General features: G+C 43.0%; 1 protein-coding gene across 2 annotated transcripts in view; it reads left to right on the top strand.

Moving 5' to 3' along the window:
* Positions 1-23,341, top strand: part of LOC134431450 (ubiquitin-associated protein 2-like) — a 176,335-nt gene that overhangs the window by 99,821 nt on the left and 53,173 nt on the right. For both annotated transcript variants that reach the window (XM_063179461.1, XM_063179463.1), the window contains exons 19-20: positions 1,208-1,299; positions 2,214-2,261. In XM_063179461.1, the coding sequence (XP_063035531.1) occupies positions 1,208-1,299; positions 2,214-2,261 (140 nt within the window). The remainder of the gene's footprint in view (positions 1-1,207; positions 1,300-2,213; positions 2,262-23,341) is intronic.

A 23,341-nucleotide genomic window follows, 5' to 3' on the forward strand; every position in this document is an offset into this window, starting at 1 on the left:
CGATCAGCAGGGCTGTCAGTTGAGCATCTTGCCAGCTATAGCTGCACTAAGAAATCCACACTTGACCAGCATTTTCAGCATGCTTTATTTTCTGGGTTATAAAATAAAATTGCCTGGGTTTGTGTATTTGAGATATTTGTTAGGACATAATGTGGCATTTATGTAACATATTCCATCCCCAAAGAGCTTTGTAAATAGAAACCAAAGTAATTCTGACTTGGGAAGTTTTGGACTAGGAGATTGACCCTGTTTGTATTCCAGGTTTTAATCAGCTCTTTGCTGTGAGTTCACATTAGCTTTAATTTCAGTCTTCTCTGTGACTTGAATTTATTTGGCAGTGTCAAAATATACTGCAGTGTCCTCATTGTCATATGCCTCTTCCCTATTGCCACATCTAGAGAAAGGAAAAAAGTGTCTGATGTCTGGGTCATTCCACAGAAAATAGCACTTCAGAAAAAGGAACCACAGAGGGAAGGTTGGGAGGCTTCTTGCACTGAAATGAAAACAATACTAAATTCTCTTTCTTTTCTAATTAGCCTGAACTGCTAAAAGGAAATCCTAGGGAGGGAAGTGAATGATTTAAATATTGAGATCAGACTTAGTTACAGAAGAATTTCTCATTTCCATAGCTTGTAAATAAAGTTTCTGATGACTGGTCAAAGTGATTTTTTTTACTTTTCTGCTTCCTAGCTCTGCTTCATGTAGGCAATTGAAGCTGTTTCAATTTCCTCTTTGCTTTTCCCAGGTGCAGTAAGTCACCCACAGTATGCTGGCAACATTTAGTGCTTTCCAGTCTGTTGCTGGTGATAAGTGGCAATGTGTTGACAGAGCAGAAAATTGAAGGAGATAATTTGCTCTTAGACTGAAAACAATGCCTGAATTTTGCCTTCGGGAGGGGACCAAGGAAAGGAGACTTTCCAGTAATTATTGTATTTCTCTTGTACAGAGTAAATAACAAAATTAGACTGTTCTCTGATGGGAGTCTTTTCAGTCTTAAGTAGCCTATGGTTTCCCTTCCTTGAGGCATGGTTAAACTCTCTAGGCTATTTTGAGCATTTTCATCAACCAGCACAAAATTCTTCTGTGTAGTTCTGCTTTTACAAACTAAGACAGTGCAGCTGCCAGGACTTGTGAGCTATCTTGTCTCAATGCTGAAGCCTTTTCTTTTCTAAAGACTTGTTAAAGTGCCTGTATTTTAATTCTGTAGGCAAAGCTCCCCCAAATCTGCCTCAAGGTTTATCACCCTTGTTGCATAACCAGTATATTGTGGGACCTGGAGGACTTCTGCCTGCCTACCCAGTAAGCAATTTGTTTGTCCTTGATTGATTAAGCCTTGGTGCAAGTGAGCCCTACAGACCTGCCATTGTCTATGCCAATGCATTTCTGTTGGCACATGTTCCACCTGGAATTTTTGTTCCAAATGCTGAAGAATGCTAAATGTATTCAGTGATGGTTTACTGTTGATAGTAAACTGTATGTGTTGGTACAGACCTGATCTGGCTGCTGTTGTAGGTAAACATGCACATTGCTGTGGTTTTCAGCGTTATCAGGTTTTAGGCCCTTTGAATAAAATTAGATCCATTTAGATTTGTATTACTGGACTAGATAGTATTATGTAGTAATGTAATAGTAATCATGCAGAGTAATGGTCGAAATGTGCCATGTATCCTGTCTGTCATACTTAAATAGATCGCATGTAACTTTTTGGTGTCTGACCAGGGTGAACATATTTTTGGTTATCTGTTTTTTGAATCAGAAACTTAATTCTAAGTAATTCTTCTATATTACACTGAATGCAAGAGGGATACCATAGGTTGCTTTGTGGTCTAGTAATAGAATCTTAAATTCTGCTATTTTCACAAGTAATTATTACAGCAAGGAAGACTGTTGCTCTTACTCCCAATTCTGAATGCCCTGTAGATTTTAAACAATTTGATGAATGCTGCATCTGCAAAAACCACATTGAACATGCAACAGTAATATTCTCAGAAGACTGCTGTCACAAGGAAGCAACATCAGAGTGAAAAGCCATTTTAAACTTTGCTCTACTAGCCTTAAAATGCTACAGTGCACCATGATAGCATAATGTGACATATATTTGTATATCTCTAAAATAGACTGGGCCTAGGTCAAACTGTTTAAACAGAGCCCCAAATTGAACATCATCAGAGAAATGTGTTATAATGTTTTATTTTCTATCTGTCTTTAAGCAGATTTATGGTTATGATGATCTCCAGATGCTTCAATCCAGGCTGCCAATGGTAAGTAAATGGCTTGCTTTATTTAGTTTTAAAGAAGTTATCTTCAGTGTTGATCATTTGTGCAACACAAATTAATTCATTTGATAGTGACTGAGAGCTTATCTCTATGTTCTATATTCTGGTTTTTTAATCATCCAGTTTTCTATGTTGTATAAATTGATGCAGTCAAACTGTCAATTTGCAAACAGAAGCAAATGTGTTCTGTGCTTGTGAAGCAATACACGGAATAAATAGACTCCACAATCGGATGTAGTTATGAAGTGGGTATGTATCGTCAGCGCCTGGCACAAGCGAGATAACTCTTGTGAAAACTTGTGCCCCGAGCCCTGGTCTGAGCCACATCTTTATTCACAAAGGTGTTTCATATACATTACACTGCACAACCTTTCGATGCATATTCAACCCCTGGCCCTGCCTGTCCTTGCCTCGCATGATAATTAGATCCACGTCCTTCTGGGCATGCATTGTTTGCTGTGGTGGTTGCACATGGGTCTTTGGTGGTCTCTGAGGCCAAAGATTGTGGTCTTCCTCATGACTGAACTTTTCTCCTTTGCGCATGTGTTTTTGGTCATTTGGTGCTTATCTGAGTATGTCTGTTGGTCTTGATGACCTTGGAGACAGAGGAGCCCCTTTATCTGTGTTCTTTGCATTCCATGGTCTTCTTCCTGTATTGTTCTTTAGGCAAGAAGCTTCAGAAATTTGCATTTTCCTATGCCCTTTGTACCATGGCAGAGGTTTCTTAAGTAAAAGGTTAAAATTCAACACACAATTCTACAAGCTACAATTTAAATGCTTAATTCATATTGCTAACTCAAGTGAACTCCAAAAATCTCTATTTCACTTGTGAGTTGAGAAAATTTTAATTGTTATAGGGAGAGTATGACATCTTGTCAAAGCTAGTTGAAGTGTGAGTGTCAATGTTTTCTTTTACTAAGAGGTCGGATTGAACAGCAAGTAAGCAAATTGGCAGCCAGTAGGTGCATCTGACAGGTTTTGGAGGTGCTCATGTCACCAAAACTGCGGGAAAAACAAATAACCTCCAACAACATTTTTAATTTTAGAAAGTCATTACTTTATTCTGGCCAGGATGTACCACAGAAATCCTCTCATCCACACATAGGCCAGATGTGCAGAGAGAATCATTCTATGACACATGTTTTTGCAGGATTTTCTCCCAAACTTTATAGTCAAATCTCATAGTGATGCACTGTTTTAAAGTTCATTGGTCCAGAGTTGAGCAACTCCCATTTTTCAGTTTCCCATTGGATCTGAATCTCCTCACCTCCGATGTTAATTAGATCTTCATTCTTCGATTTTCTTATCAGTTCTTTCCAGACCAGATGTTTCCAACTCTGCCAGAGGTGGCATCTGAGGGTAGATGTTCATAGATGGCCGCTGATGTTCTGTTAATGGCCACTGATGGCCCTTTGTCTTTTGGGCTACTCCCAGTCTGTTGATATGTTGAGTTCCTCAGACCTCACCTGGTGGAACAATGCCCTGGAAAGAAACTTAACTTTTTCCGGGGGCAAAGGCAAGCAAAACCGTTTGACTAAAGTTATACAATAATTTTTAAACTGGTATGTTTTCCAACACTCATAGGTGGTGATCTTTGCATGTGCATCATGGCAACAAATGCAGGTGAGCTGCAGGAGGGAGAGTAAATGAAGTTTTCTTCTTTACCTGTATCGAGAATGTAAATGACTTGAATGAAGCTGAGAGTTAGATTCACAAAGAGTCTTAGCCTAGATGGCAGAAACGTAAATAATTTTGTTTTCAGAAAACTAGGACAAGGATCTTGAAGAGAACGTTTGGTAGTATGTTACTGAGAAAAGTCACCGGATTTAGTGATTCAGTGTATCTCTATGTTGCCCGATTGATAAATGACACAAAACTCGGATAAGTTTTGTGGATGCTTTATTAAGGGCCCGGGGAACTGGGGGACTCACGTCCCAAAATCCCAGCCCCCCAATTCACGTATGGGTGCTTCCCTCTTATACATGAGATTCACAACAAAGTCTCCAAGAAACAGTTTCCCGTTCCCCTTGCCTAGCCTCCAAGAAACAGTCCTCCGTTCCCCTTGCCTGGTCACAGACCCCTTGTGATACATTCCTTGGTTCACAAACAAGATCATTAATCCTCTGCTTATCTTATTCTAAGAGCATTGTATGCTGCCTCCAGACAGGTTAGCATTCTTACTTTCCTGCACTAGTTTAATTATTTATTAAATCCCTAAGACTACCTGCTAGGTTACACAAAACCCAACACACACTTTCAACGGCTACAAAACTACTTTTAAACAAACCAGTTCACACACAACTCACTATAATTAAATATTTTGCTAAATTTCATTTCTTTTCCAACATCTAGATGCAGAAATGGAGCAACGAGCAGTAATCTGAAAAGAAGTATCACTGGCTGAATGCCACAGATAAAGGTTGAAGTCATAACCAGGTCTTTCATGTGGAGTCTGGGGACAGCCAGAGTGAGATAGTCAAAGTTAAATACAGGGATGTCCTAGACAAAACCCTGTCCAGCTGCACAGCCTGAACACCTGTCTCAAACTCAGGCAAATTTATTTTATAACCCAGCAAATAAAGCATGCTGAAAATGCTGGTCAAGAGTGTAGATTTCTTAGTCCAGTTATGGCTAATCTTAGGAGGAGAGACTGAAGGAGCTGGGGTTGTTTAGCCTGGAGAAAAGGAAGCTCAGGAGAGACATTATTGCTCTCTACAACTACCTGAAAAGAGGTTGTAGTGAGGTGGGTGTTAGTGTTGTTATAAATTATCAAATTGGCAGCCAAATTTATGTAAAAAAATTTAGCAAATATTTATTAGAACAATAACAAAAATAGAAATTTTGAAAAAAAAGAAAAACCCCCCACAGCCAAGACAGCATCTGTCCCAGGAACAGTGCTGGGTGACCTCGGGTTCCGGCTGACAGAGTGACAGCGTTTCCCCAGAGGTACACCCCGAGTGCTTCCCGCGGCCAGCCTATATACAGTTTATTCTTCCTGGGGCAGGGATGACCACATATTTCTTTGTGTTTCTTCGCATGTAAAATAGAATCCACACAGATGTAGAAACAGACAAAAGCGAACTCATAGATGCAGATGAATGTCTGAGTGTCCAGGCAGAAGTTGTATTCACATGTACTGGTTTTCTGAGTACCGCGATGAAGTCATGTACCATGTGTGTGTCTTGTGCGCTCTCCCAGACATTCCATTCCGGGAAGATCCAGATGGTATCTCCGGAATGCAGGAACTGGAGGAAATCCCTCATAACAGCCGGGGACTATTCCATTCATACGGTAACAGATCTGATATCATCTCAATGCTGTCCAGGAACTGGTTATAATAAGAATAAGACCCTTCCCCCAGCCAGCGTGGTCAGAGACATAGCTTTGAGTCCTTGCAATATTTTATACACACATATATCTATATCTATAGCATGAATTCTCTCTACCATATAATACAGCATTGTTAAAAACAGAGTTCAAGGTAAAGAATTTTTGTAAAGTTAAATAAGGGATGTTATAAATGATCAGTCATGAGCCAAATTATAAAAAATTTCAAAAATATTTATTAATCTATCTGTGTGACTGAATTTCGTTCTCCGAGACCACCACAACTAAAGAGGCAGCGTTGAGCCCGGGATCGGTGCTGGGTGAACCAGGACCTGACCTCTAGTGCATCAGTCTCCCCCATTCACGAATGCTGCTTCTTGCAGCGAGGTTTTATACAGTTTATTGTGCCCAAGGCAAAGGTGTCCAAATTTCTTTTGTAACTCTTCACATTCATTGCGTTTCTTTTCAATGTGCAGAGCTGGACAAAGGTCAGCTCCAGGTGTGCAGTCAGCGTTGATGGGCTCCAGGGAAGCGATGTATGATGTATTCAGATATATGTTTGGCTTCGCTGACTATCTTGATTGCTGCAATCGGCAAGGCGATAATCGCTCTTAGGTGATTCCCAAGGACTCGAGATACCAGTGATCATCTTGCTTTGGAAGCATCCATTCTTACGCTAAAGCATTGATCATTACCTTAGCTGTATAGAATTTGTTGTAATCTGAATAGACATCTGCTCTCGGGCCAAGGTGGTCAGAGACATGCGTTTGGATTTTTACAATCTTTTATAACATACATTCTATAATAGCATGAATTATCCTTACCATATATTACAATCCCTCCCCTTCTATATCACCAACCTAATTCATTCTCCCTCTATAACCCAAATTACTAAAATCTATTTATTTCTACTTCTACCCACCACCTTTAAGGGTCTTTCACAAAGAGAACAAAACTTTACTAAATCATCCTATGCTCCCCTTGTGGAATCCCCTGATACTCAGTATTGTTTACACTCGTTTTCACTCATTTTTCAAATTTTGCCAATACTTCGGCAGCATTGCTCGCATACTTCTTCTCTCCCAGGCTCATGATTTTAGGTGTGTTGCCTCCGGAAGCCAATTCTGGGTCCACGGGCACTATTGCTATCTGCATCCCCTGTACCACGAAATGTATCAGTCTAATAAAACAAGGAATTAGACAGGGCAGGAATAGGATTCTGGCTACTGAACACAGCACAAAGAATATTATTTAGTTCCACCAGGCCCCATCGAACAATCTGTCCCACCATGATGATTGCAAAATCAAATTCCATTTTTGAACTTGGACATGGGCCCCTTTCTTGATTTCGGCTGCCAATCCTCTTATGGTCTCCCCATAATCGTCAATCTCAATGCAACATTCTGATTCATTGAACTTTCCACACACTCCCCCTTCTTCGGCCAGCAAATAGTCTAAAGCTATTCAATTTTGGTACACAAATGCCCATACCTGGGTGTGCTGCCGACTAAGTAAATCCAGGGCCTCTGAGGTGTGATTTGACACAATTTCCACCACTACTTGCAGCCTAATCAACCAGTTCAGCAGATAAATAGGAGTCCTATATCCATAGCTTTCATCTTGAGCCCATGTGGCCAGTCCATAATAATCAATTATTCTTGCAGCTGGCCAGTCTTCCTCCCCCCAAGTTTGCTTACCACTTATCAGCGGTATCATCTTTTTCAGACTTCTTCTCTCTCCTCAGGGTCTTGTACAACACAGTCCCTAGTAGGTTGCTTTTCGTTTGAGAGAGAGTAGAGAAGACTGGCCAGATCATGCCAAGAGTGCATGATCCCTTCCACCTCAGGGGTAACTCACTGTATGCCTTCTTCCTGCAAATCCAATAAATTCCATCTGGGGCTTTCCATCTAATGTTCGTTTTCCCTAGGTCTCCCCAGTATTCTCTCAGGCCCTCCAAGGATTGGTAAGGGTTGGCTCCAGGATTTTTGACCCAGCAAAGTCCTACCTTTCTGTTCCATTCACAATTGGTCTCATTTTTCCATCTCCAGTACCCTGTAGGGGGTTCCAGTTGCCAGACCTTGCCCTTATTGCTTGAATTTACAGTCAGGGTAGTTATACATGGAGTGTATCCCACCATTTCAGTATATTCCTTTCCTTCCCTACTGATGCAAATGTTTCCAATCACCCTCTGGTCCAAAATCCACTCCTCAGGCCTCTGTGCCAATTTTGAGACCCTTGGATTGTCCCATTTCAGCAGTTGTTCTGGAACCAAACCTTCCCCTTTCCATGGCCATTTCTCTGCTGACTTCAGCCCCCCACAAATCCAGCAATTTGACAATCCCAGTTCAGTTTTAATTTCTTGCATCAAATCAATAAATGTTTTGATCCGGGGAAGGTAATTTGTTGAACGCGAAGGGAGACGACCCATCCTTGTTGATCAGCATCGAACTCCGATTTATTGATCTCACTTACACACTTTATAGTGGTGTTAATTAAACTCATGCATATTGCAAAATCCGAGCTTCTCATAGGCTACAGCTAAAACATTAATCCCTCCTTTTGTTTTCAATACCTGTGGTTTGTTATTGAAACCAAGATTTATTTTCTCACCCTGTTATGAAAGTTCTCAAGGCCTCCATGTTATTGAACACAGGCTTGAGAACTTAGCTGTTTACAGAAACAGGCTGTGAGAATTTGCTCCTCACAGCTGCCTTTTAAGCCATTTCTGAGCAAAATTCTCCAACAGTAATTCCTCATCAGTGTATTGTTTTTCAAGTAATTCATACTGTTCTCCCAGTGTTTTCAATCTCTCTTGTTCAATTCTTCCTCAATTCTGACTCCCTTATCTTCAATTCCTGAGTGATTTCCCTCATCCTTCCCTCAGGATCCTTACCGTCTTTATTTTTCACAAAGCAGTCAACCCTGTCATATTGCAGGCACACCCTATCATCATTTGCCTGTGCCAAATCAAATATGATTGGTTCCCTGCTTAAGGTGAATTTGCTGTCAAATTTGACATTTCTTCCCATCCATTACATTTTCCTGTTCATCATGCATATCCCCAGCCTCGCATTGTCATAACACAATGGATTCACCTGATGATATGCGACAAAAATCGATTCCGTTTTTCCCCCAACACACATTATTGGATTACATTGGTTACAAACAGGGATTGACATTATTTCCGCATTCCTCTTCCACATCTGATGCTGGTGCTTGTCTGACTGCCCATTCCGTGACCCTGCCTCGGGATCAATACACCAGATCCCTTTGTCCAATTTGCATAATTTGATCTTCGTGCCATTCACCCAACAGTATCTACCGGGCTCCCTGATGCACTCCTCCGGGGCTTGGTATGCTGAGGTTTCCCCATCCCCTCGTTCAACTAGGACCACCTGAGCGCAATTTCCACACTCCACTGCGGAGCTCTCATTTCCGCCTCTCATCGGGACCTCAATGTGCAGACTTTGTATCCTGCACACGGCTAGGCTCAGGCCAATCAGGATTCCCACCAGGCGTACTCCTCTGCCTTTGCCTCCGCCCCCTGGGGTGCCACCAGCGGTGAAGAAGACCATCTTGGCAGCAGCAGGAGTATTCTTCAGGGAATACATTTTCTGACCTTGCCACATACCTCCTTTTAAAGGCGCCCCACCGTGACACTCTGATTGCATCAGAACTGCACGGTACTTTGATTGACTTCTGGCACTCCACATCCATAATCTCTGCTTTTGATCTAAGCTTTCCACGCACCCCGTTCTGAAAAATTTGAAACTGCTCCTGCGAGTCCAATTCAATGATTCCTAGGCTTGTGGCTAGGGTTTGGATTCTGTCAGTCAGCTCAAGCTCCTCTTCCAGACACTGAGTGCACTGCCCCCTTCTGCAGTGTACAACAAAAGCACCCTGACAGTATTCACACTTACAATGTACAAACGGATAGCATATACAGTCAGACAGTATACAATTTACCCGCTTGCCATCGGTCATTTACAAAGATGTTGGAGTTCGATTTTCAAGTCGCCTGAGGAAGAAGTGACCCTCCACTCGGGTGCTTCCTCCTGATCTTGACTTTCTTCACCCTGGATGCGTGTGTCCAGCCTTTCTCCACCATCCAAATGGCCGTGTCTGTTGTCAGGAGCACAAGAAAGGGACCTTCCCAGTGAGGAAAGGGGGTACATCTTTCCACACTTTCACAAGCACTCTGTCACCCGGTTGGATTTTATGGATAGCAAATCCCAGAGGAGCACTGTGAGATACTATCCCTTGTTTCCTAAGTTCCTGTAAATTTTTGTTGATCGCAACCAAATATGGTTGAATCTGGCTGTCCTCGAGCCTGGGGTGTTGCACCGGCATCCCATGCCTATATGGCATCCCATATAGCATCTCGAACGGTGAGCCCTGTCTCTGAATGAGGCATCGTCCTGATATTAAGTAAGGCTAATGGTAGGCATTTCAGCCAAGACATATGAGTTTCTAAAATTACTTTAGATAACTGTGCTTTCAAAGTCTGATTCATCCTTTCCACTTGTCCTGAACTCTGGGGATGACACGGAGTGTGGTATTCCCACCGAATGCCTAGTGCCTCAGCCATCTGCTTAATAATTTTTGACGTAAAATGTGTTCCTTGGTCCAAATCAATGTAATTCACCACCCCATATCGGGGCACAATTTCCTCCAGTAATTTTCTGGACACTCTCTGAGCCATTGCCCATGGACTGGGGAAAGCCTCCACCCAATGGGTCAATTTTTCCACGATCACAAGCACAAATTTGAATCTCCCCACTTTTGGCAACTCTGTGAAATTGACTTTAATCCTTTCAAATGGTTGGTATGCAATGGGGCGACTCCCCAGGGCGGCCTGTCTTGCCTTAGTTTTGTTAATTTTCTGACAGATTGAGCATCCTTGTATCTCTTGTTTGGTCGATTCATAAATTCCCCTGCACCCAAAAATCTCAAAAATTATTCTGCCAGGGCCTGTGCCCCCCAATGTGTTCGTTGGTGCAGTTTCCTCAAAATCCTCCTGGTAAAACCTTTAGAGACTAGTTCTCTCCCATCTGGCAATTTCCACTTACCTTCTTCCAATTTCCCCCCAGTCTTCTCATAGCTTTCAATCTCCTTTTGGGAGGGCTGAGGAGGGTCATCTGGGACCTCGATCCCTTCAATCTCCGCGGTACTTACCATCATCAGTGCCACGGACTTGGCTTCCTGGTCTGCCAAATTGTTACCCCGGTTTCGGAACTGAATCCCTGCCTGCTGTCCCTTCACGTGGACCACGGCAATTTTCTCCGGCCCCCTTAGAGCGTATAAGATTTGCCGGATCAATTCCCCATGCATCAGTCCCTTTCCCCTGGTTTTTATCAGCCCCCTTTCTTCCCAAATTTTCCCAAAGGTGTGAACCACTCTAAAGGCATACCTAGAATCCCTAAAAGTTGTTTCCTTTTCCCCTTTCAGTCCTTTCAAGGCTCTCAGAACTGCGTACAGTTCGCAAGCCTGTACCAACCAACCCATGCTCAGGGGACCTGCTTCAATCACCTTTCCCGTTCGTCCATCCACGACTGCGTATCCCGATTTTCTTTCCCCATCAATCACCCTGCTTGACCCATCTGCAAACCATTTTTCTCCTTCATCTAATTCTTCCTCCTTCAAATCCTCTCTGATCTTCGTCTGTAACTCAACCACTTCCACGCAATTGTGACCAAGCTCCTCTGAAGCCTCCCCAAACAAAAACTGTGCAGGGTTCTGCACAGTTGTTATCCGCAGTTCCAAGTCCTGCAAGAGAATCAAATGGCCTCATACTTTAACAATCTAGCATCAGTGAGCCATTTATCTGCTTTCTGTTGTAGTATGTCCTGCACATTTGTGCGGTGCAAATACTACCAAAGGTGCCCCGAAGGTTACTTTCTTAGCTTCCTCCACCAGCAATGCTACAGCGACAATTGCTTGCAAACAGTTGGGCCAGCCCCTGCTTACTGGGTCCAAAAGCCTCGACAAGTAACCCACCGGTTTCCGGACCCCCGCCCAGTCCAGCATCAGCCCCCCATGTGCTGTGTGACTGCTCACATCCACAAACAACTGAAAGGGTCGCTTCACATCAGGGAGGCTCAGCACTGGTGCCGCTGTGAGTGCTTCCTTGACACCCCTGAATTCCTCTTTGTCTGTCTTTGTCCATTTGATCCGGTCCGTGGTGAGTTTCTCATATAGAAACTTCACCTTCTCACTGTACCCTTCAATCCACTGCTGGCAATATCCCAAGAACCCCAAAAGCTGTCTGACCTCCCTTTTTGTTTGCGGGGCAGTAAGGCAGTAATCCCTGCCACCCTCTCTGGATCCAATTTCTTTTTGCCCTTGGTTAACCAATGTTCCAAGTACCTGACCTCGGGCTCTGTAATTTGCAACTTTGACTTTGACACCTTCAACCCCTTTTCCCCTAAAAAGTTCAAAAGCTCGATTGTGCTCGTCCTTACAACCTCCTCCCTTGGACCTGCAACCAACAAATTGTCTACATATTGTAGCAATTTTGTCCCCTCCGTTGGTACAAAGTGACTCAGCACCTGCTCAAGTGCTTGCCCGAATAAGTTCAGGGAATCAATGAAGCCCTGAGGCAACTATGTCCATCTGAGCTGCTGCTTTCTGTTTGTCTCCGGGTCTTCCCATTGAAATGCAAAATAATCTCTGCTGCCCTCTGCTAGAGGACAGGTCCAGAAATCATCTTTCAAGTCAATCACACTGTACCACTTGTCCTCAGGACTAAATGTTATTCAGCAAGGTTTAAGGATTCGAGACCGTGGGGAACAAAGTCTTAGTTCTCTGATTCACAGCCCGCAAATCGCACTAGCCTATAGCCTCTGTCCGTCTGTTTTCACAGCCAGCATTGGGGTGTTGTGCCGGGATATGCACGGTGCCAACGTTCCTTTCTTTATTAATTCATCAATCACTGGTTTCAATCCTTTCCTCCCCTCCATGGAGATGGGATACTGACCCGAATAGGGTCTTCTGGTCTCTCAATTTCTACACAAATCGTCTCTATGTCCAGCCTCCCAGCCTCCCCTTGGACATACCAAACCTTAGGATCTATTTTCTCCTCGTCCTGGACAGTGTGTTTATACATTCTCACCCTGAGCCGGAAATTTTTCACTGCCAAGCCGATCTGTAGGCCTACCATCAAGTCCCGCCATAGTAAATTAAAATCTGCGTCCCTTATCAATAATATATTTCCCGTACATCTTTTGTTTTCTGTCTCTATTTCTACATCTTTTATGATTGGAACCTTGAAGGGTTCCCCTTTTGCCCCAATTACCATCATTGACTCGTCGCTCAGTGAGCACCCTTGCGGTAGCTGCTGCACTGCTGTTCGTTCTGCCCCCGAGTCTACTAAAAACCACATCTCTTGCCTGTGTGGTTATATTCTTAATTTTATCAAGGGCTCCCTCGGTGTTCTGGACCCCAAACTGAAAAGCCCCTGACACCCCTAATCTTCTTGAAACATTGCCTGGTCCTTGGCTTTGTTGGGACAATTCCTTTGGATGTGTCCCTTTTGCTTGCAGTAATAGCACTCGAAATCCTTCTTTTGCTTGTTCAGTCCTTTTCCTTGGGAAGGGTTCTGCTTCTTCGCTGGCGCCGCTTTCACCGTGTCTCTGACCTGTTCCTGTTTCTGTGCTTCCCTTACTGCAGCTACCAATACCTTAGCTTGAATCTTCTGTTTTTCTTTGTCTCGCCTCATGTAGACCTTCTGGGCTTCCCAGAGAAATTTCTGCAACCCTTTGTCCTGCCAACTGTGTATATTTTCTAACTTTTTCCGTATGTCCACCCAATATTTTGACACAAACTGAGTTTTCAGCAAAACCACCCCAATCGGAGAATTGGGATCCATCCCCAAATACATTCTCAGGCTCTTTTGGAACCTCTCCAACCACTCTGTGGTTGTCTCATCCTTTCCCTGACATTCTCTGAGTACCTTTACTCATGTTCTGTCCCTTGGGTATCGCTTCCCTGATACCCTGAATTATCATGTTCCGTAGATTTATAATTTTCTGCCTCCCCTCCTCCGTCTGGGCACTCCAGAACGGTTTCTGGTTTGGCCACCTCTGGTCCCCTCTTTCCCCATTGAGGTTTCTTCGTTCCCAATCCTTGATCGCTGCTTGTCTGATCATCTCCCTCTCCTCATTGTTGAACAGCGATCTCAGGATCGCGTTGAGATCCTCGTAGGTGTAGGTACTGGTCCCTAGAAATTCATCTAGCCTTTCCGCCACCCCCAAAGGATCATCCATTAATTTTCCCATCTCTTTCTTAAACGCCCTCACATCCCTGGTATCAATCGGCGCATGCACGAAGCCGATAACTCCCAGAGCTGTCAGCAATTCCCATAAAGGAAAGATTCCAGTCTTCTCCTCATCCTCACTGTCTCCCATGGTTGCCCTCCTCGTTCGATGGGCCAGGGGAGACCTGACTTTGGGGAAAGTTACCTGTTTTTCTTCAGTTTTGAGAAGGCTCGGCGGCAGCGGCTGCTCACATGGGAGCGTGTTGCAGTAGGCCATTTGTCTCGGTGCAGGGAAGGCTCGAGACCCTCAATATGAGTGTTCGGCAAGCTCTGTTTATTTAGCAAGAGATTCAAACTTTTATACACACAAGTATCAAGCTTATGAGTATTCTGTAAGCCAAGTGATCTATTGGTTAAACTATACCATCAACTCTTCCTCATTCTTTTGGGCCTACATTCCCTTTTCCCACATCTCTCTGTCTACTTGTTATCATACCCAGCTAGGCTCAAGGACACACTATCTTGCAGGTGCAATAGCTCAAATTAGGCTGAGTCCAGTACTTTTCCAGTCTCTAGTCAGCTAAAATCCCAACAGGAGCGGAGGTGCCACCGCTTGTTCACGTGAGAGGGAAGGCGCCGCAGCCTGCTCCGGTGGGAGCGGTGGCACCGAGAACTGACCCAGTGGGATCACTGCCTCAAGAGGCAACGTGGGCACTGGTTGTGCCTGGGCTGGTCCGGGCTGGGGTGGATGAACAAGGTAGGGAGGTGGAAGATTGTCCAAGGGTTCCCATTCCTTTCCCCTGTTCGCCGCACGTCTGAGAGCTCGTACCGGGTATAAACTTGTACGAGCGTACCTCCACATCTCTGCATACTCAATTTCCTCAAAACCCTGTGGGCGGGGATCGAATACGTGGTTGTACAGGGACTCGCAAGTCCGTGCCTCAAATGTGCCGTATACCGGCCAGACCACGTTTGTTCCAATCTCCTTCCCTCCCCATTTTTCCATGCAAAAATGTATGATTTTCTCCTTGGACTTCCCCGCTCTCCTGGGCCTGTCGTCCTAATGTTCTAATATCCATCCCAATGGCCTCTCCCTTGGAATTTCTGTCAGAACCTTCCTGGGACCCTGGGGAGATTTTTCCTGAGGCTTTTTCTGGAACCTGCTTTTTCCCAACTCCATTTTTCCAAAAATCCCACCAGCAAATTTTCTCATGTTGTCTCCTCCGGCTGTGACGCTTTTCGTGAGTCCTGAATCCTTTTCTGATGTCAATTTCCTGAGCTTGCGAAACACTGCCAGTCTTACTCAGTCATGCGGTGAACCGTTCCGCTGACTTTTCAACTGATCTCCAGTTTTCTTACCTGTTTTCTCCGGATCAGAAGGCAGATGGGCTCCTGGAATTTTCCAGGATCATCTTTTTCCCCTTCCTGACCCAACCGTTACTGATTCCCCCCTGAACTCCCTACGAGTCCCGGGTCCCACGTGTGTTAAGAAAAAGCATCCGCTTCCCCCTTGACGGACCATGTCCCTTGTGGGATGGTGGAAATGCGATCGTGGGGCCCACGCTCCCTTCGTGATAGAATCGCGTCTCACACATACACTTGGTCACACCCCACTCAACCACACGATACTCATGGTTCCTTTTCCCGCATGGATTCTTCGCGCACATCAATTTTCCTAGTGGAAAAAGCACCTCGGGCTCGGAGATCCCCTGGATCTTGCTGAGATTCCGAGAACTGGACCCGTTTTTATCCCTCTTTGGCTGTGGCTCTGGTTTTGGTTTGGTGATTTTTGATTGGTCTTGCGAACTCCCAATCCCGTTCAGACCGCTGAAATCAGTGGAGTGCCTTCTGGCCGGGAAGGGGTCCCCAAACCCCAAATTCAAATCATGTCGGGTTGTCACCAGATTGTTATAAGTGATCAATCGTGAGCCAAATTATAAAAAATTTAACAAAGATTTATTAATCCATCTGCATGACCAAATTTCGGTCTCCGAGACCACCACAACCAAAGAGGCAGTGTCGATCCCGGGATCGACGCTGGGTGAACCAGGACCTGACCTCTAGTGCGTCAGGTCTCCCCTGTTCACGAATGCTTCTTCTTGCAGCGAGGTTTTATACAGTTTATGGTGCCCAAGGCAAAGGTGTCCAAATTTCTTTTGTAACTCTTCACATGCATCGCTGTTTCTTTCCATGTGCAGAGCTGGACAAAGGTCAGCTCCAGGTGTGCAGTCAGCGTTGATGGGCTCCAGGGAAGCCATGTATTCAGATGTATCAGTTTGGCGCTGCTGACTATCTTGATTGATGCAATCGGCAAGGCAATAATTCCTCTTAGGTGGTTCCCAAGGACTGGAGATACCAGTGATCATCGCCCTGGAAGCGTCCATTCTTACGCTAAAGCGTCAATCCTTATCTTAGCTGTGTCCGGGAATTCGTTGTAATCTGAATAGACATCTGCTCTCAGGCCGAGGTGGTCAGAGACGTGTTTGGATTTTTACAGTCTTTTATAACATACCTTCTTTAATAGCATGAATTAGCCCTACCATATATTACACTTATGATCAATGCAAAAACTAATATATAAACGCAAAAGCCAATATCATATTGCAGTCCTCTTTTTTAACAGTGTCTTCTCCCATGGAACATGTGATAGGACAAAGGAAATGGCCTCAAGTTGCACCAGTGGAGGTTTAGACTCGATATTGGGAAAAATTTCTTCATGGTGTTATAAATAATCAGCGAGAAAGCTAAATTAATAATGATAGCGAAAGATTTTTTTTTCGTGACTGAAAATACGGTCCTCAATAGCCACAGTCAAAGAGACACCGTTGAGCCCAGGATTAGCGCTGGGTGAACTTAGATCTGACCTCTATCGCATCAGACTTCTTTCTGTTCACAAATGCCATCTCCGGCGGGGCTGTTTTATACAGTTTTTTCTGCCTGAGGCAGACGTGCCTCCATTTCTTTTGTCACCCCGCATATGCATGAAGTTTCTTTTCACTGTACAGGGCTGGACAATGCTGTTTCTTGGGAGGTGGTGGGCATTGATCATGTCAGAAGTTGAGTATTCAAATATATGTTCTTGATGACTTCGGTTATCTTGATTGATGATACTTATCAAGTGCTGATCGTTCTTGGGTGTTCCCAGGTGGTTGCGGGAGAAGCCCATCTCCGCACCAACCATGTCCTTTTGCTTGCTAATGAGGCATTCTTTCCTTACCACCTATGTGGTAATCTGTCTCTTGGGCTGTCTGTGGTCTGAGGCTCTTTGGATTTTTCTTACATGTATAATTTATTTTACAATTTTTATTTAATACATTTCCCACACAAGCATGAATTACTTTACATCACATATTACAATGGAAAAGGTTGTCAAGTATTGGAACAGGCTGCCCAGGGCAATGGTTAAGTCTTCTCTGTCTGTAATGACCTGGTGTAGGTTTTGGTGAAGCGATACGCAGAATAAATAGACTCCATAATCTGATGTAGTTATGAAGTGGGTATGTATCGTCAGCGCCTGGCACAAGCGAGATAACTCTTGTGAAAACTTGTGCCCCGAGCCCTGGTCTGAGCCACATCTTTATTCACAAAGGTGTTTCATATACATTACACTGCACAACCTTTCGATGCATATTCAACCCCTGGCCCTGCCTGTCCTTGCCTCGCATGATAATTAGATCCACGTCCTTCTGGGCATGCATTGTTTGCTGTGGTGGTTGTACATGGGTCTTTGGTGGTCTCTGAGGCCAAAGATTGTGGTCTTCCTCATGATTGAACTTTTCTCCTTTGCACATGTGTTTTTGGTCATTTGGTGCTTATCTGAGTATGTCTGTTGGTCTTGATGACCTTGGAGACAGAGGAGCCCCTTTATCTGTGTTCTTTGCATTCCATGGTCTTCTTCCTGTATTGTTCTTTAGGCAAGAAGCTTCAGAAATTTGCATTTGTACCATGGCAGAGGTTTCTTAAGTAAAAGGTTAAAATTCAACACACAATTCTACAAGCTACAATTTAAATGCTTAATTCATATTGCTAACTTAAGCGAACCCCCAAAACCTCCATTTCAGTGGTCTCTTTTCCTTTCCCTTGTTTATTGCCTTTGTTTTCATATTAGCTGATCTTTTCCCATTTGGAAGGGTTGTGAAATGTGGTTTGGAAGAACCTGGTCAGTCCCCTCCTGGACCAAGGGCCTTGAGGGGGAAAGCAGTGGTTGCTGCAGTTGTGGCAGGAGCTTCTGAGGAGGCGGCAGCTTCTGAGGAAGTGGCTCTGGGTGTAGGCACTTGATTGTTGGATGTGTTCCTGGATACAACTGCCCCAGCTCCTATGTCTGAAGCTCTTGAGGATAAGAAAGGCTTTTCATTTGGATATATATATTGCTCCTACTCCTGCTGGGTTGAGTCCCTGGCTGTGGTCCCATGAGTGTGTGCCTGTAACCGCAGTATTGTGCTTTCTCTACCTTTTAGCCTGAGATGGCCGGGGAGCAAAGAACAAAATGCCCCCCATAAGACTGTTTGTAAGCCAAAGTTCTTGCATTTGGGATGACCTTGACCCCCTGTGCCCCAAGAGGAGGGATATCCAAGAGTCCTCTGAAGATGGAGCTGAACCAACTTATCTAGTTAGAGCTCTAGTAGGAGGAGAAGGAGGTGGTGGTTTCACTTGCTGAAGTTTCAAGGTCCCTCCAACAGAGTAGAAATCCATTTCAGATTTAGGTGAAATGTGCCACTTTGAATTATTAAGTCTGTAGCTTGCTAACATACATGAACTTGTTTAGTCTGTTAGCTTTGCTGCCCTCACAAAAACTGCCTCAGTCAAGGAAAAAGGAATGCAATTTCCAAGTTGAAGAGATAAGAAGGGCCCCTTGAACTTTGAAACTAAGGCAAGAGATGGACAGGATGACCAGAGAGCTTTCTCTGTGCAAGGACTAGTTGCAAGCTGTAATGTGAAACCACTAAAATGAATATGCATGAAGCTATTGTGAATCTCTATGCATATGTACCAATAAGGGGGGATAAAAAAGGATTGGGAATTCTCAGGGGCGCGCATGTCCTTTAGGGGGAACAATCCCCACATGCGTCCAGTGCTGTAATAAACATACCAGCTTTACAACTTTTACAAAGTTGTAGAGTTAGTGTTTTTCTGCAACTCAGACCTAAGAGCAAAGGTTATTATGGCCAGGTTCATCTTGGCACTTAGCCCAAAGCACACTGTTATCTTTGTGGATACTCCTTAAATACCTTTTCCCTTCAACCTGTTGCATATTCATAGATCCTTATGCATAGTAAGCTTTTCCCTAAACTAGTTTGCATGTTCGAAGAATTATTTAGCATGTCTCCTCCTTGGATACACCTTTTTAGAGCATGCTTATTCCTTGGTTGTGGTTTTAGTCTGTTCTTATCACCTCAAAGTTTTGGGCCTTGGTCCACACTGTCTTCAGACAGTGAGTGCTGATAGTTGGCATATCTATAGCAAGTTGCCTCATCCTATGTTCATTAGATCTTATCCCATCTAAGAAGACATTTTGACACAAGCATAGCTATTTCACTAAGCTTAATTAACAACAGAAATAAAAACTATATAGTTATAACAAAGTTATTTTAACACTACACATATAAAACCCATTTTAATATTTGTGAAAAGCCAATACTATAATATGTATCCATAACATCATATGTTTTATCAAAGCTTTTGGAGGAGGGAAAATGTCTGTGTGGTGGTGTTGACAGGCTGGGAGCCATGGACTTGTCAGGCAATGTTGTGTTAAGGAGTGCTATGCTTTGGGTGCTGGCATATGCATGATGTTTTGGCATACCTAGGTCCCCTTGTCACGGAAACTGCAAGAAAAACAAAACCCCTCCAACAGCATTTTTAGGGTTAGAGAATCAAGGCATTACTTTATTTCTGGCCAGGATGTTGTTCTGGCCAGGATGTGTAACATAAATTATTTCATCCACATATAGCCTGGGGTATGCAGAGAAAATCAGTCTATGACACATGAATTTTACAAGATTTTTCAGATACTTATATATAGCAAACGCAGGGCGACTCCAACATCTGGGAGAAATGATGAGGAGGACTCCATGGATATCAGAAGGCTAATTAATTATTTATTATACTATATTATTCTATATTATATTACAGTATATTACATTACGTGTAAACTGAATCTGCACAAGCACTCAACTCCACTGCACTGAACAGAATCTCGTGACTGTCCACCCACAGTCCGGACACACACACACACCTGGATTCAATTGGTCAATGACTCAAAACACTCACACCAGAATCCAATTACCAATTCCCTTCAGGTAAACAATCTTCCACAATGCATTCCACTTGTGAACAACAAGAGGAGCGGCAATTGAGATAAGAATAGTGTTTTCTTTCTCTGAGGTTCCTGGCTGTGATTCCCAGAAATATCCTTGAGAAGTTGTGCCTTGCTTTTCTCTGTGAAGAGAAATGCGGCCACACTTATACAGTCAAATACCACAGAAATTCATTGGCTCAATGTTCATTGGTTCCAAGTTATATAGTTCTTAGTATTTGGTTTCCTATTGGCTTCAGATCTCTTTGCATCCGATGCTAATTAGGTCCTCATTCTTATTTCTCTTTTCCCAGAATGGGTGTCTCCGACCATACCATGGGTGATATTTAGAGTTGATAGTCCGTTTATGGTCCTTGATGGCCGTTGATGTGTTTATCTTTTGTGTATCTTCTGTGCTACTCCCAGTCTGTTGAGATGTTAAGTTCATCAGGCCTCACCTGGTGTTATGAATAGATATGAGAATTTTGATAAGTACTTTCCTATTGCCCAGGCCTCTGGCAGCAGGCAGTAGTCTTACTGGGGCAGCTAGCACCACAAAACCCGCTCTCATCCACAAGTTCTGTAAGAATGGCCCATTTGGTTTATTATAGAATTAATTATTTATTTTATAGAATAAAATTTATCAGACATTAAGACTCTAAACAGACTATGTACTACACAGGCATAAAACAACAACAACAGAAAGGGAACTACTAGTAGATAACATACAGTGTGAAGCCCAAAACTGGGCAAGAAAATAAGACTGTAATCAGACGGCTATAGAGCAGGTATTTGTTTATTCAGCACTGGGAGTGAGGCGAATCTCTGCCAAAAGCTCACTCAATCTTCTTTAGCCTTCAGTTACATTTTAAAAGTCCTCCTGCACAACATCGCCATTACATATCATTGGCATACTCATATTTTCATAAAGCTGTGTCATGATTTTATAGAAGTTTTTGCTTTCACACATGCATCAGTTCCTTCTGTTCTGGTCATCAGTCTTCTGGTGGTCTTTTGATGAAGGCTTCTGTAGTCTTCCTCACATTTGAACTTTTTACCTCTATCTTCAGCATATTCCTGGTGCTTCTTGTTTTTTCAGTCTAACCTGTTTTTTAGCTAATTTTGCAGTTTGTAAGTTTCGTTAAAATTTGATATCTTGCTCTTGATGGCGTTTGTTATCTCACTTGCCCTGCTATCTTGCTTTCTTTGTTATCTTGCTTACTTTACCTGCACATCTTGTTACAATGTTACTTAGGGTTAACCTTTTGTTACATACAACTTAGAAATCAAGCGAATGATTAAAGGTACCAATTTACAGCTAGTAAAGAAAGAGTATAGATTAGGATTCCATGTATCTTACCATCCAGATGTTGATGGGGCACACATCGAAATCCTTTCCCTCAATTTCTGGAAAAGTAGCCGGGAAGATGCGTTCAGGCTTGGAGAAGTAGCTGTCAGAGCGAAGGGAGACAAGCACATCCTATTGATGATCATTGAGTCTCAAATTTATTGATCCGGCTTACATGCTTTTATAGTAGTGTCAATCAAGCTCATACATATTGCAAAAGCTAAGCTCATCATTGGCTACAGATTAAATGTCAGCTCCTTTTTTGTAGCTACATTCTCAGGATGCTTTGTGGTTTTCTGTTGAGACTAGTACCTGTTTATACATCCTGTTATTGTTGTCTTACTACCTGCTCAAGGACACAGTGTTGATGTTTTCTTGTAATCAGAAGGCTGAGAACTTACTGCTTACAGCTGCATTTTTACTGCTTAACCAGCTGTATATGATCATGGCCTTTTTCCTCAAGCCACGTCTGCACAAAAACTTTCCACAAGCAGCCGTCTTACACATTTCCAGGGAGTGTGTAAGGGGTGTTAAAAATGATTAGATAATATTGTCTTTCGCATTTATGTATTAGCTTTTGCATGTTGTTATTGATCATTAGTATTTAGATATGATACAAATTTTGTCTTTTTAGCTGATTGTTAATATAATATACTCTATCGGCTTAAGTATGTACTATATTGCACATGGAAATAGTAGTGTAATGAATATAATATCCAACTATCGCTTATAGAAATAGTGATATGATTAACGTATTGTACTATAGACCTTAGCAAAACATAAGATGTGAAAAAGCTTTTGTGTAACTAATGTGATAGATGAGTAATGCGATGATTGACTCTCACAATTAAAAGGCAAATATCATGTATATATGTTAAGAAAAGCTTTATAGATTAACAGTTATGTTTTACCCTCTTGTGTTGTTATCAGGGGACTGCCTGGGTTTGGGACATTTGGGAGGGTCGGCTTGTCACTATGTCAACACCTGACCTCCAAACAAGATTTAAGGAAGTAAACTCCACCACTGGACAGAGAAGAAAGAGTTGATGGACAAAACTTTGGGAGGGGCAAAAGGGTTAAAAGGCAAAACCTCCATTGTGTAGACGAGCACATGGTAGGAAAAATCCTTTGCTCCTGGCACCGTAATGTTTTCTCTATTCAGTCTTCTGTTGTATTTTTGATAAGGTTTAATAAACCTTTCTACATTTTTGGAAGTGAGTAGCATCTCTCACACTAAGAGAGAGCATCTCTTACACTAACAGTGTAAGGGCATCCACTGACTGACCTCTCCAAGAAATAAGATAACACTGACAAGACAGAGCACCAGAGGAGGCTGGGAATGAGTTTGATAACTCCTCTTATCAGAAAAGTGTGAAACAACAGGGATGAAATAATGGGAAGGAATAAAATTTATTGACTTGATCTCAGGATGTCATACAGATAAGCCAGGATAGGAAACCTAGAAGAGCCCCTGCAATATCAAAAGCTCTCAGGAATGTTTAAATAATGTATAAGCTAATGAATATGCATGTAACTCCAGCAATGTATATAGAGAACATGATTTTAAGTTTTTTCCGGTGCTCTTTGGCAGTTTGTCAAAAGCACCCCAGTGCTGGAAATATTGTCCTTCTTTTATCCTATTATTATTAAACTTTTAAAAATTCTAAGGAGGGAACTCTGTTTTCAACAGAGGCTTCTACCTCCGTGATAATCTGTGTGACTTTTATAGCCATAAAGAGAAGTGTCTTTGGTCAATGATATTTATTTTTCTTTTATCTCTTCCCACGTCTGCTCTCCATATCATGATGTTGATTCTTGGCCAGGCTGCAGACCTTTTGGCA

The sequence above is a fragment of the Melospiza melodia genome, chromosome W (assembly GCF_035770615.1).
Source record: "Melospiza melodia melodia isolate bMelMel2 chromosome W, bMelMel2.pri, whole genome shotgun sequence".
NCBI classification, from domain to species: domain Eukaryota; kingdom Metazoa; phylum Chordata; class Aves; order Passeriformes; family Passerellidae; genus Melospiza; species Melospiza melodia.